Genomic DNA, 15,195 nt, shown 5'->3' on the forward strand with positions numbered 1-15,195 from the left:
GTGCCCCTCCACAGAATAAATTGGTTTGCTTAGATGTGAACATGTTTCATGATATATTGCTGAAAGTACATTTGGTATTCACCTCCCTGATGCACTAAGCTCCTCTCTGAAGCCCTGAGCCAGCTCATCCTGTAATATAGGCTGGGGGAAAGTATATGTTTTGGAAGTTTGCATCTTGTGTTGATCGTACAATTGTTGTTGCAATAGTAGTTACAGTGCCTGGAGGCCCAAACAAGATTGGTGCCTCATTGTGCTAGGTATTGAACAAGAGTAGGAGCTCCTGTCTCAAAAACCTTACTATATCAGTACACAAGGTAGGCAAAGAGTGAGGGAAAGAAAGTAAGTTTACAGATTTTACAGATGGGAAAGCAGTCTGAAAAGGAATTGCCAGTTGTCTAAGAGAAATCTTGTCTCTGATTGGAAAGAGCACAGCTGGTTCCTAGTGACAAAGAAGAAAAGTAATGAGGATAATAATTGGGTAGACTGATAATAACAAGAATAATAAATGATTTTATATTAACCAATATAAGCAAGCAAAAATCTCAGTTTGGAAAAACACATAAAAATACCTTTCTTAAATTCAGAGACGGCCCTGATTAATAGGAAATACTTTATGTAAAATAAAAGTATAAGTTTTATATAGACTGATTAAGCTCCAAGGAGACTCCAGACTCTGCAAAGCCTTGAAGAGCTCTACAGCAGCTACTCTTTCATCATACAGCCTCAGTTTTTTTGGTATCACCATCAGCATTTCGCCCAGCTGGCTAACAGCTGTAACTTTCTAAGCATCCCAGGGATATATACTTCTGTACTTTGTTTAACATACCACTTGATAGATCATAAGGATCGACACAAACTATAAAGCAGGGGTTCTCAACCTTTTTCTTTCTGAGGCCCCTGCAACATGCTATAAAAACCTCCAAAGCCCACCTGTGCCACCACAACTGTTTTTCTGCATACAAAAGCCAGGGCCACCATTAGGCAGTAGCAAATAATGCAGTTGCCTGGGGTCCCATGCCACAGGGGCCCCCGCGGAGCTAAGTTGTTCAGGCTTCAGCTTCAGCCCCAAGTGGCAGGGCTAAGGGCCCTGGGCTTCAGTCCCATGCGGTGGGGCTTCGGCTTTCTGCCCTGGGCCCCAGCAAGTCTAATGTCGGCGCTGCTTGGCGGCCCCCTGAAACCTGCTCGCAGCCCTTACGGGGGGCCCAGACCCGTGGTTGAGAATCACTGCTGCAAAGGACCCATCCATTCATTTAATTTGGGACCAGCAATTGTTTAAACAGTGCCTAAGGACTTGGTCTTGATACTTAAAGGTTGTTCCTTAGAGGTTCCTAGAGGGAGATTAATGGAATGATAATCAGAAGGTAATGGATACATTAGTTCAGGAGTTCACAAACATTTTTCCCTGAGGCCCACCTGTGCAGCTGCAGTTGGTACTGCGGCCCACTATTAACACTTCTTGAGGAAAATTATTTATTTTAATTATTACATACATGTAAACGATAACACCGTAAATAAACAATGTACATGTTTCCTTTTCATTTTAATGTAAACAATTGTAATAATAGAAATTCCTAGCAATGTGCACTCGAAGAAATGCTTCAAGAACAGTTTTAGTACACTGCACTTTAAAAAATGTTGAGATCAAAATGTGGTGTTCAAACAGGGAAAACACAATGTATAAAAGTACAATGTATAAAACTGAACAATAAGCAACACAAAAATGTTAACAAAATTGTTAAAAGAACACATTGGGTTATTTGTTGGTTTTAAAACAATAGTTGTCCAGTTTTGAAGACTATATTGTGGTTTTTTATTTGTTTAATGTTAAAATCTGAATTTCTGTGCTGTGTAAGGGAAAGACCCAGCCCTACTCTCTACTAATTAGAAAAGAATAAAATATTATAAATAAAAATATAAAATAACAATTATATTTTAACACACTGAGGCAACAGGTACTCATCCGATCCAGTAAAGAAGAAGTCTGGGACTTTCATTATCTTCACCACCAGTGCACCCTTCTCATTTTTGAAAAATAAATCGATCCATGTCAGATTGAAATACTGCTTGGCATTTTCTATACGTGTAAATGGCGGACTCCGTGTACGTAACTAGGTTACCTTGCAGTGAAATGCACCATCGTACGTGTGAGAATTAGGGCTGTCAAGCAATTACAAAAATTAATCATGATTAATCACATGATTAAAAAATTAATCATGATTAATCACATGATTAATTGCACTGTTAAACAATAATAGAATATAATTTACTTAAATGTTTTTGTATGTTTTCAACATTTTCAAATATATTGATTTCAATTACAGCACAGAATACAAAGTGTACAGTGCTCACTTTATATTTATTTTTATTACAAGTATTTGCACTGTAAACAAAAAATATTATTTTTCAATTCACTTAATACAACTAGTGTAGTGCAATCTCTATCGTGAAAGCTGAACTTACAAATGTAGAATTATGTGCAAAAAAAGGCATTCAAAAATAAAAAATGTAAAATTTTAGAGCTTGCAAGTGTCACTCAGTCCTACTTCTAGTTCAGCCAATTGCTCAGACAAACAAGTTTGTTTACATTTGCAGGAGAAAATGTTTCCTGCTTCTTGTTTACAGTATCACCTGAAAGTGAGAACAGGCATTCTCATGGCACTGTTGTAGACGGCGTCACAATATCTTTACGTGCCAGATGCACTAAAGATTCATTTTTTCCCTTGTGCTTCAATCACCATTCCAGGGGACATGCTGATGATGGGTTCTGCTCAATAGCAGTCTAAAGCACTGTGGACTGACGCATGTTCATTTTCATTATCTGAGTCAGATGCCACCCGCAGAAGGTTGATTTTCTTTTTTGGTGGTTCGGGTTCTGTAGATTCCACATCGGAATGTTGCTCTTTTAAGACTTCTGAAAGCATGCTCCACACCTCATCCCTCTCAGATTTTGGAAGGCACTTCAGATTTTTAAATCTTGGGTCGAGTGCTGTAGCTATCTTTAGAAATCTGACATTGGTACCTTCTTTGAGTTTTGTCAAATCTGCAGTGAAAGTGTTCTTAAAATGAACAACATGTGCTGGGTCATCAACTGAGACAGCTATAACATGAAATATATGACAGAATGCAGGTAAAACAGAGCAGGGGACATACAATTCTTCCCCAAGGAGTTCAGTCACAAATTTAATTAACACATTAGTTTTATAACGAGCATTATCAGCATGTCCTCTGGAATGGTGGCCAAAGCATGAAAGGGCATACAAATGTTTAGCATATCTGGCATGTAAATACCTTGCAATGCCAGCTACAAAAGTGCCATGCAAATGCCTGTCCTCACTTTCTGGTGACATTGTAAATAAGATGAGGGCAGCATTATCTCCCATAAATGTAAACAAATGTTTTTGTCTTAGCGATTGGCTGAACAAGAAGTAGGACGGAGTGGACTTGTAGGCTCTGAAGTTTTACATTGCTTTGTTTTTGAGTGCAGTTATATAACCCAAAAAAAAAAATCTACAGTTGTAAATTGCACTTTCACGAGAAAGAGATTGTACTACAATACTTGTACAAAGTGAATTGAAAAATACTGTTTATTTTGTTTACCTTTTTATAGTGCAAATATTTGTAATAAAAATAAAATACACTTTGATTTCAATTACAACACAGGAAACAATATATATGAAAATGTGGAAAAACATCCAAAATATTTAATAAATTTCTATTGGTATTCTATTGTTTAACAGTGTGATTAAAACTGCGATTAATCGCAATTAATTTTTTGAGTTACTCGCGTGAGTTAACTGTGATTAATTGACAGCCCTAGCGAGAATTAAACTTGACATTGTGCAGATTGATTTTTAAAAAAATAAAGTTTTTTCAATACTCTGTCCAAAATATGCAGCTTTTATTTACATTACATGAGTCACATGGAGTTAAAGATTTGCTGGACTGGAGAATGCAGTTGTGCTGGCAGACCAGCCAGGACTGAATTGTAGCTCATAGTTTGTGACCCCCTGCATTAGTTAATTGCATCCTTTTAAAGGAAATGTTTTTATTTAAGATATTAGTATTAATAGAGATGAAATCAGTTAAATGAACCTCTATTAGAAAATGCTGTTTATTTAGTTTGTTAATATTAATATGTCATCGTGTCAGGTTACAGTAGCTGCAAAATTAATTTGTTATAACCGCCCAGTATTGATTCTTACTTTCCTTTGCCTTTCCTCTGCTTCCCCTTTTAATTTGTTTTTCTGGTAGTGAATGTGTCTGCGATCTGTGTGAGACATGCACAGATAGATGTAGGCTTTCTGTAATAAATCCCTTTCCTTGGATGGGGGCTCAGTATATAATTGTTAATTACAGTAGCTACTTAAAATCAAATGGATACATTGTGTTTTCTAACAGCACTGGTAAGCAAGCCTTGACAGCTGATGAAGAGTACATCCTTCTTTTTGTTTTCTGATTCTGTATGTAAAACAAAATCCAATATCTAACAGTTCAGCAGTGCTTTTAAAGCACAGCTGCACATTGAGTGGCAGAATTCCCTGCCAGGCAAGGGGAGGGCAGCAGGTGCATCCTCTACAGGAGTGCAGCATATGCTTACTTGAGCACCTGCACATGGCATCCCCCATCTTGTTCCTCTTGGGGTGACTTATGCCTCCAGAATACCTGGATCAACCAGTAAAGTGCTTGAGGAGCAGTAGGACTGCTACTCCACTGGTGTGCACAGGCACCTGGGAGTGCATATGTCCTTCTCAGCTCCTGTTGCACACCTGTGGACTAACTGATCCTAATTATTTAATTACATACAGAGGTGGATCTGCTTGAGAAACTGAAAAACAAAATGTATGTCTATATGGTGTGTTGGAAATTATACTCTAATTAAAATGTTGCTGAAAGCTACGTTAGAGGGTAGACAACCTTAAGCAATGCCTCTGTTCCTTACTCTGCCAGCTAAAAATCTCAAAAATCATAGATCCCAATAATGCTCTCAATTACAACTATGAAACTCCATCAAATTGAATGGAATCAGAGGAGTAACAGCAGCATTTGGCTCAAAGCATATAATTATTAAAGTAACAATGCCATTAGAAATTGGTGGACATTCAGTTAGAAATTTGACCAGTGGTCTGTATGGTCCAGTGTCTTGTCACTGACAGTGGCCAATACCAGATACTTCTTAGTAGGCTACAAGAAACTTCAAAATGGACACTTATAGAGTAACTTGCCCATAGACGTAGTTTTTTTCTAAACCTCATCAATCAGTTTTTGGTTTGTTCCCTGGTGTATGAGGGCTTATATCTAAAAAACGCATGAAATGCTTTTTATTTTAATAGTTTTTGTTCTATTTTGGGGTATATCTTGTTAATTTATTTATCCGTTCCCCTCCCCGCAACCCAGGGGGTTGGCTCCTGCCCCCGGGAGGTGGGAGGCCCTGGTTGGGTAGCACAGAATGAGCACGTCCCACACTCACTTTGCAGAGGTGGCTCCTGTCCCATTGAGCTGAGCCTGGCTCCCCATTCCGTGTATTGTGACCTGGCACACTGAGTCACAATGTCACTCACTCCAATTTGGCCTGAGAGGTGCTCATGTGCCGGGTCACAACTCTGGGAATGGGGAACTGGTCCCAGTCTTATAGGACAGGAACCATAGGAGCCACCACTGTGGGAATGAGTATTTTTGTTTTATTTCATTTTCCTTGTTTTTCATGTTTTTTTTGTGTTTCACATTTGTGAAACACATGGAGCTCTACATATATGTATTCTAGTGTTTGTCTTAGCTAAAGTAACTGTTGATCTTCTTATTGGTGTAAAAACACACATAGTTAAGGTTGCACAAACATTCCTATTCTAAGAAGTAATTTTCAGGCTCTGTTTGGAGCTGGTCAGGACTAGAGCTGGGCAAAATGCTGTAACCAATGAGTTAATCCCTGAAAAATACAGGTTTGGGTTGACCCAAATTATTAATGTGTTTGGCACAAATTCACCAAGTCGTTTGGACGAAAAAAATTGCTGGGAGCTAAATTCATAAGGGGACTTAGGCACCATTCCCAGAGGACAAGAAGGGGACTCGTGATGCTGCTGTCAATGACAGCCTTATGCCCAATAGCCCATTTGTTAGGACATTCACCTGGGATGTGGTGGATCCAACTTCAAGTTCCTGCTCCAGTGATCTTTCAATTATTTATACAAAGTGGAACAGCTTCAACTTGTAACTTGAAATCTGATGGAGCGTCCCCATGCCACAAAGGTGTCTTTTAGTGGTCTGGTGAAAATTGGTTGAGTATGTCAAAGCTATAACAGTGGTTTAAAACTATATTTGCATATGCACACAATTTTGTAATGCAGTCTCTTAACAGTCTGCTAATGTTATTTATTCTCTGTGCAAATGGATGTAGTTTAGAAAAGCTCATAGGCAGTGCTATGCCTTTTTCAGTGATGGCTGAGGAAGGAGGCAAGTGTCCTAAGGTTGTGTAAAACTCTTTCCTTTTATCCGTTTTATCAGTTTGTTGTTTTTCAGTTTCAATTAATGTCCCCTTGTTCTTGTATTATGAGATTTACCTTTTCTGTTCTATTAATGATTTTGTAAACCCTCCCCCCTTGTTTATATCCTCACCCCTTGTTTATATCCTCTTTAAACTAAACAGTCCCGTCTTTTCAATCTTTCTTCATAAGGAAATCTTTCCAAACCTCTAATAATTTTCATCACTCATCTCTGGACCTCTTCAATGGCAGCTGTATCTTTTTTGGGAGAATCCCTTAGAAATGAACATAGTTTTCCCAATGGGGATAGGCCATCAGTCTATGTTATAATATTTTCCAGTGTTGTTTTCTGTCCCATTCTTTATACATCTCCTTATTTTGTGCAAAACTAAGAAAGTATTTCAATATTTGTGTTGAATTCTTCCAATTGTAAATATACATTTGCTTTACAGGGTACACCAGCAAGTCGTGTAAGGTACAAAGTAGATGTCATCCAGTTCCCTTACAGTGCCAGCATTTTTGATGTAGAGGAAAATTCAGGACGTGTAGTAACTCGAGTAAATCTTAATGAAGAGCCCAGTACAATATTTAAGGTATGAATATCAGCAGACATATGCATATACATGAATAAAAATATGAAATATGACAAATGTTATTTCATTTATACCTTTGGTTTTATATTATGTATTATTTCAAATTTAACCAGTTTTCATTTGTGATTGAAGAAAATGTAGTTTGAATTAAAACCTTGTTTCCTCTTTTCTAAGTTTTCGGACTTACTGTTCTGGAGATGTTATTTTTGGTTTTGTTTCTTTAAGTAAAACTACATCCATAATTAGTACAAAATTTATCCTCAGGGCCACAAGTGGCCCACTAGCAGTATATTTTCCTGTTATATAGGAGAGACAGACTCCAAGCCTCATTGTTTACTTTCAGATTAGCAAAAGCTATGAGAGCTGTGAAATAATCTGTGCAGTTTCTGGAGGAAAAAATTAAGAATTCTCTCTCTCAGGTCTGTTAATGAGCAGTGTTGCTATGCAGTAGCTAGATGCCGACAGACAGGCAAAGCCTCCTCTGGTTAGGCACTATGATAGTGGTTGTGACGTGGTAGTTTTGAACAGATGGAAGAATGGATCTTCAAGGCAAATAAGAACCACCTAAATTCTCCCCTACCATACACTCTATGCAAACCCATTGACTTCAGTAGAGTCATACAGAGTGCAAGTCAGGGCAAAGTTTGATTCCAGATATGTCTAAGATTCTCTTAAAAGAGCAGGGTGGAGAAGAGAAGCCGTCTCTCTGAAAGTTATATAAGAGGTAGTACTGGGTATCTGTCTACGTATTTGTCTTGTATAAAGCCTATCAAAAAGTGTAATTAGAATGAAATGCTGTTTCTATTAATTGTCTGATGGTGGTAAGAAATTCAGCATAAAGTTTTGATGAAACTTTGATGGAATTTTCAGTTTATTAAAGCCATACTCTAAAAAAATAAATTGATGGCAAAGAATAATTTGACAAAGAATTAATTTTTTTTGTGGTATTGTTTTCATTGTACCTGAAGGCAGAGGCTCAAATGTAGAACAATTAGTGGTTTTCATTTGATTTGTTGGGTTGTAATAGCTCTTTTTTAATCACACTTTTTCCTAGCTGAAAATGACAAAATGTCAATGGGAGAAAAATGTATAAATGTATCTTGTAATGATTGGGGTTTTTTAATGTCTAATTTCCTGATGTGGAAAATACCATCTGTCAAAATGTCCTTAAGTCATGTTTTTTCCCCTTCCTTTTGTTTATATAGTTTTGAAACTAGGATAGAAGAGATGTTTGTTTATTTTTAAATGTAATGACATAAACCTGTTCAGTCACTGTTTCACATTTCTGCTTGAATAATGTTGCATTCTGTGGATTAATCTGACAACATGAAAAGTTTCTGATTTGCTTTTGAGTCAATACATGGATAAAATTTTCCAGAGGAGGAATTATTTTGTGCTCACATTAGTATTAATATGATACAGGCTTTCTATCACCCCTCTATGCTTCCCATGAATTCTCCAATAAGCGGTCAAATTCTGAAGCCCAGTTACACAGCTGTAGGGGACATGGCAGCTACATTCCTACATATGTTGTCTCTGCACTGACCCTACTGATTCTGCGAAGAGATGGGCCTCATGCAGAAGGGGGATAGAAGGGCTGTGCTGGAGTGAGGTGCAGAGTAAGTCAAGAGTGGTGAATTCTTGAAATAAAACTGACCTTAGGGGCAGAGGTATTGGGGTGGAGGCTGTCCTATCATTTTCCGTCTCAGTAGCCTGGTTGTTCTCCTCTTACTAGTTGACAGCTGTGCTTCAAACCTCTCAGCTTAGAGTGAGAATAAATGATCTTATTTACAAGCAATCTGGTTTGTCTCAGCTGAGGGATCTAGGATTGAACAGGCATGGACACCAAATAAGCAATAAAACGTGAACAGAAACAAGAATAAGAGAAGTACCCTTACAATCTAAGGAGATCTTTCTAATTTATTTTTCTAGCACAGTAGTGGTCTGGGGTGACAGGGCTCACCTTGCTGTCTGTAGTGCATTACTTGTTCTTTGGATATAGGACTTCAATTTTGAATTCTGTCTCCTTTCAGCTGCACTGAATTCACAGTTTTGTTGAAAATTTGGAAATCTGATCTTTCTCAATCTGAAAAGCTTTTTTGAGGGAATTATTTAATGTTAAAAAACACTATGGTACGGCAGGTGAAGTCATCATGTTCAGATTGCAGGTAGATGGCAATCTATAATCAGAGAAAACAGAAAATCCTTATTACAAAATAGCATTAAAATGTATATAGGTTCCCAAAGTCATGCTGGCATGCCAACATTTAGTGTGCCATTTTGAATCATGAGACAGCCTTGCTCTTGGGGGATAACGTCCATAAGTTGGGGAGCTGTAAAAAGGGACAACATGTGATAGCCTATTATCAGCCACAGGGATGCAGAATCTCCAAAATAAGGATTTGTAAAAGTGGGATTTACCTGTTATGGTAGAAGAGCTGAAATGGTTTCAACCATATCTTTGGTTTGATCAAATACTATATTAAGGAAATCCACTAGATAGTTTAAAGAATGTACTTTGGGCTGTCACTGTATTTTGGAGCTGGTATTTTGTATAAGAGAATGGAGACTTGAATTCAAGTTTGCAGCATACGTGCGTTTAAAGATTTCCTGAACTCTGCATGATCAGTTAAGCCTATAGCTCGTTATCGTTGCCTTTTTTGCCTGTATATTATGTCCCTATGTTATTTTATGATAGCATCTGATTTGCATTTTTAAAAAATGATATCCAGTTTGTGAGCTCCTGAAAATGTAAGGGTCCCCTGGATAGAACTCGACATAAAATATTTCTATCCATGTTAAATGAGTGATTTTTGTTTTGTTTATAGCTAGTGGTCATTGCATATGATGATGGTGATCCTGTGAAGTTCAATACCACCACTGTAGAAATTGCTGTATTGCAACCCTCAGTAATTCCACGATTTGCCCAGGATGAATACAGGTATAGTGTTTTGTTTCCATCACTAGTACTTCTTTTGATACATTTAAAACAGCTGCTCTTTGAACTCCTATCTTACATATGCTGGTGATTATTACAGTGTGCTGCTAATGCCACTCTGTGATGCTTCCTGCACAGTCTTAAATTTATTATCACTGTAAATTATCACAAAAATGTACTAATTTGTAATGATACAAGAGGCTAACAATGTACTTGTTTCATTTTCAGTCTCATGTTATTGAATGTTATGCCTCTTGACAATTGGTTGGACCCAGGCATAGAAAGACTGACCATATTTACTGATTATGCTGGTGTACTGAAAGCTTTTATGACATCAGTGTAGCAGTTCAGACCAGTTTTTTTAAAAGTGACTAATTATTTGTGGCTCCTCAATTTTTGTGTGCACAAGATGAGACACATTAAAGGGCACTGATTTTCAGAAAGTGTTGACGACTATGAGGAGAAGAAACTAATTTGGCTGGAGTTACACAAAGGGGAGAATACCACCTCTGCCTGAACATATCCACCTCTCCATGAATGCATGGCCAAGAAGATGGGGGGAAATGTCACAGTGGAAGTCTGTGCCTAAGTCAGTGCTAGTAGAAGCATCATTAACTGTGGCATTGTTAACCTGCAACTCCTTGGGAAAGGGGATAGAGGGTGGAGGGGTATGCGTGCACATATACAAGTGTGGGAGGACTGGGAGGGAAGTAGGCTCCAGGAGCTGCACTGACATCACCATACATAAGTTCTGGATATGGATCTCTTTATCTGTAGATCCTGGGGATACATAAGTTTAGGAGGCTGTGTGGCATGCCTTCTTCACAGACCTCCAAATCCTTCCCACTGGGAGGAACAGTTTGAAGGAATTTTCTTGAGGTGAACTTCTCAGAGTTCCCTGGCTCCCTTTAATCCTCTCTCCTGTATAAATCTGCAGGAGGGTATAATTTAGCATAGAATTTCCAAATTCCATTGTCTGGCTCATTAGAGCAGATGTGCAAAGAATAAAAGGTGTCTGACTGGAGAAGTATAGTTCTGTTATTCCATTGCTCAACCCTGTATTTTACCTTGGGGTAATCAGTTTGGAGAACAGGATGCTGTCTTGTTTCACTCTGCTATCCTGGTTGTTGAGGTAGGAGAAGCAGTCCTGCTCCTGTCTGTTCCCATGGCCATAGCAACCACAAAATGGAACTCTTACTAAAAATTGGTTGCATCATACTCTTATTAGTTCCATATGTGGTGCATACCTCTAAACACAGAGATCCCATCTTCTGCATTGATGTGGGACTCAGCTGCTACTGTAGCACAGAGCCCCCAAGGTCTGTAGTCAGTGCTGAGGGAGGTTATGGGAACTGGGAAGGCCACAGTGAAGAGTTGACTTGCCTGGGAGGGATGTAAGTTTCCCTCTTCTGTCCCATACCCGTACCTGTGCTATACTACCTTCCCTGTATTGCCCCAGCCAGGGCCACTACAGACGTGAGAATTATGTCTCAACATGGTTCCAGTACAGTCACACTGTGAGGGATCCATGGTGAGGGGAAAGATTCTCTGAACCAGAGTCACTGTGGAATTACAAGGGGGAATCCTTGTGAAGATTTAAAAACAAACTAACTTCCCCACAACTTTTAACCCAGGCGGGGATGATTTAGCCCCAAACTATGAAAAGTTTAAAATAAAACATAGAAACAAGAATTGGAGCAAAAACAAACAAACAAAAAGGCAATGATATTTGGTGATAAATCTAACTGTGCTTCAGGCACCAAAAATTCATATTGACCGATGGAGGGACCAGCCAACTGTCACATCAACAAATAATATGCAAATGTTTATCTTTTTCCAGTCTGATCTAGACAGGATAGCAAAACATTCTGCAAGCCACTTCTCTAGATTAGCCAGGCTATTATTGGTTAGCACAATCTTGTCCCAGCCTCCATTTTGACTTATAAAACCTCTCCACAGCTCCTGGGTATTAGCAGGCACTAGCGACTGGAAAAGTTCATGGGTTGAAAATGGCACAGTTAAAACAGTGATTGTTTGGAAGTTTTGTTCCCATTAAGAGCACAGTTCCCATGATTTGCCTAGAGTGAAGGATAGTTTGTGTAAAGCTTAGTCTTAACCCCTTTTAGAAAATGTTGATGTTGTAGGTATAATCGAAGTCTCCATGTATACAAACCTTAGCTGTACTCTAATCTGGATAATTTTCATCCAGCCGATATACACCATTCACATTGCACTATTGAGTCCCAATCCCGACTGAGGCCTTTTGAGTGTTTCCATAATACAAATAATAATCGTCAAAAGGGTGACAGGTAAGCAAACTTTATTTTACACTCTAACAATTTGATAAAGATCAAACCAATTTTCTTGAAAATTAGTAAACAACAATACTTGTGCCTTTGGACTGCTTAATTTGCAACATTTGAATATGGAACAAATATTTACAGCTGGTTTATAACTCCTTGAAAATGAGAGATTCATGTTTACAGAAAACTGCATTATGAGCCCTATATTTCTAGAAATGTATAACCTAGCTGTAAATATTTGCTCCAAAATGAAATGTAGCAAACTACTCAGTCTGAGGTCATTGGTATTTATTGTTTACTAATTTCAGTTTTTATTAAGTTGTTAGAGTATATAATGAAGTATGCTAGTCTGTAAACCTTTAGATTATTACTACTATTATTATTGTTTGTATTATGGTAATGCCCAAAACATAGAAATGATCCAGGTTACAAGGTGGTTTAAATCAGTGTAGTAGTATTAATTTCAGTTCAGCTATACTGAAGTACACGAGTTTAAAAATTGTAACTAGGTTAGGCAAATAACAATAATGAGCATTTTATTACCATAGCTAAAAATTGAATCAATATTTCTGAAACCAATAGCTTTCTTGAAGCAAAGTAATAAGCTACAAAATAAATTTGCAAAAATCTGACAGAAGGGGGTGATGAGGAAAGCTTACATTTTGAGGATTTATATTTTAAAACAGCAATATGAAATTCAAAGGAATAGTATGAAATTTCAAACTGGTGGTTTAAGAAGAGAGTTTTCATTTTGGAGATCTTATTTCTGCTGTCTTTGGTATTTTTTCATTTAAGAAAACATCTCACTAAATTTACAAAGTGTAGTCAGATGGAATATAAACTGTAACAGAAGCTAGATCTTTGTGTAAAATTTGTACTATTTTAATTCTTGCATGTTACTTTCAAATGGATGTATATTTGTGCAGAATCTAAAAAGCGTCTACAGTAGGGGTAAGCATATTTTATTACTTACCTTTATGATGTAAAGGATAGGTTATGGAGAAAATCTTCTGATGAAGTGCTGTCGTAGAACCTAAGAAGGGTTTATAAAAGCAAGTGTCTCATCAGTGCCCACTGGCTCTGAAGCTTAATGATAATTATATTGTGAGCATTGCTAACTGTTTCACAGATTATCATTTTAATACGAACATTCAATGATTATGGAACGATTATGGGATTGTGGGCAGACCTCGGTTAGTTTCCCATCACCTTTCTCCAGTCCTTGATTAATCCAGCATGCTGTTTTGTTTATAAATTTACATTTTAGGAGAGCTATGCAAACCTTTGCCACTGAAACCTAAAACAGAATAATTCAATATAAAAATGAAACTAGTATTCTTAGGAGGCTAGCCTGAGATTTTCCTTTGTCTGAAAACCAAGTTGATTTGGGGCTGCTGCTCCCCACGACATTTCCCCCTGCATTCTTCAGGTGTCAGTCCTTCCTGACCATACGGGGAAAGCATCCAGGACCTTGTCCATCAGTAAGGGAGACAGATACCATTCCAAGTCCCCAGCAACCACCCAATTCAATAAAACCAACTCATCTCAAAAGCACTGAAAATACATGTCACCCCCACCAGTGGTTTTAGGTAACAATTTAAGGTACATCTACACTGCACACCTCTGGTGGTGGTGTGTAGAGTATGTGTACTCCTCAGTGAAAAGCCGGCTGCATCCACCCTGTGGTGTGTAGCTACAGAAAGCAGCAAAAGGATCCAGAAATGGCAAGGCAGAGGGTAAAGGCTCCAGGAGCAGCGAGGCAGTGGACACTGCTGGTAAAAGAGCAGTGTAGATGGGAGAACCACTACTCGGCATGTAGAGGGCTGTGTAGGGCAGGGATTCTCAACCTTTTTCTTTCTGAGGCCCCCCTGATATGCCATAAAAACTCCATGGCCCACCTGTGCCACTACAGCGGCTTTTCTGCATGTAAAAGCCAGGGGTGGCATTAGGGGGTAGCAAGCAGGAGAATTGGCAGGGGCCCCACACCACAGGGGGCACTGTGAAGCTAAGTTGCTCAGGCTTCTGTTTCTGTCCTGGGTTGTGGGGCTCAGGGTCCCCCCTGGGCTTCATTCCCATGTGGTGCGGCTTTGGCTTTCTGCCCTGGGCCCCAGCAAGTCTAACACTGGTCCTGCTTCGCAGACCCCCTAAAACCTGCTCACGGATTCTCAAGGGGTTGAGAACCACTGGTGTAGGGTATATGCCTTAAGGGTTCAGGTGTGTCTTCATTCACTAAGCAGTGCCTCACCATCTACCCTGCTATTTATACCCTGGCTAGGGATGCGTGCAGGTTAGCTCTTCTACATGCCACCATAAAGAGTGGTTTCAGAGTAGCAACCGTGTTAGTCTGTATTCGCAAAAAGAAATGGAATACTTGTGGCACCTTAGAGACTAACCAATTTATTTGAGCATAAGCTTTCGTGAGCTACAGCTCACTTGTAGCTCACTGTAGCTCACAAAAGCGTATGCTCAAATAAATTGGTTAGTCTCTAAGGTGCCACAAGTACTCCTTTTCTTTTTACCATAAAGAGTGTTCAGTGTAGAAGTGCCTTTAGAATCTAGGCTGCTTGAGGAGCTAGGTATGATGTCTGTCCCCACTTTCCAAATGGGTTTGCTGTGGGCATATTCTTTTCTCGTTCCAATCCGGGCCAGCTCCAGGCACCAGCTTTCCAAGCAGGTGCTTGGGGCAGCATTTAGAATGGGGTGTCAGTCCGTGTCCCGCGGCGGCTTTCGGCGGCAGCTCCGCCGCTGTTGCGGAGGTGGCAATTCGGCGGCAACTGCTTGTGTCGGCAAAATCGGTAGAGCCGCCCCTGGTTCCAGTGTTGTTTCTCCTGACCTGCATGATTCTTTTCCTCCAACTTTTTTTCCCCCATGTTGCAGCTTTTCCC

At 39.0% G+C, this 15,195-nt stretch overlaps 1 protein-coding gene across 1 annotated transcript in view; it reads left to right on the top strand.

The window, feature by feature from the left end:
* The window catches only part of PCDH15 (protocadherin related 15), a 772,236-nt gene that overhangs the window by 609,657 nt on the left and 147,384 nt on the right, over positions 1 to 15,195 (top strand). Inside the window, exons 22-23 of the mRNA XM_084633606.1 lie at positions 6,929 to 7,069; positions 9,898 to 10,010. Of these exons, the coding sequence (XP_084489732.1) occupies positions 6,929 to 7,069; positions 9,898 to 10,010 (254 nt within the window). The remainder of the gene's footprint in view (positions 1 to 6,928; positions 7,070 to 9,897; positions 10,011 to 15,195) is intronic.

This window comes from Lepidochelys olivacea, assembly GCF_965140295.1.
Source record: "Lepidochelys olivacea isolate rLepOli2 genome assembly, chromosome: 7".
Lineage (NCBI taxonomy): Eukaryota > Metazoa > Chordata > Testudines > Cheloniidae > Lepidochelys > Lepidochelys olivacea.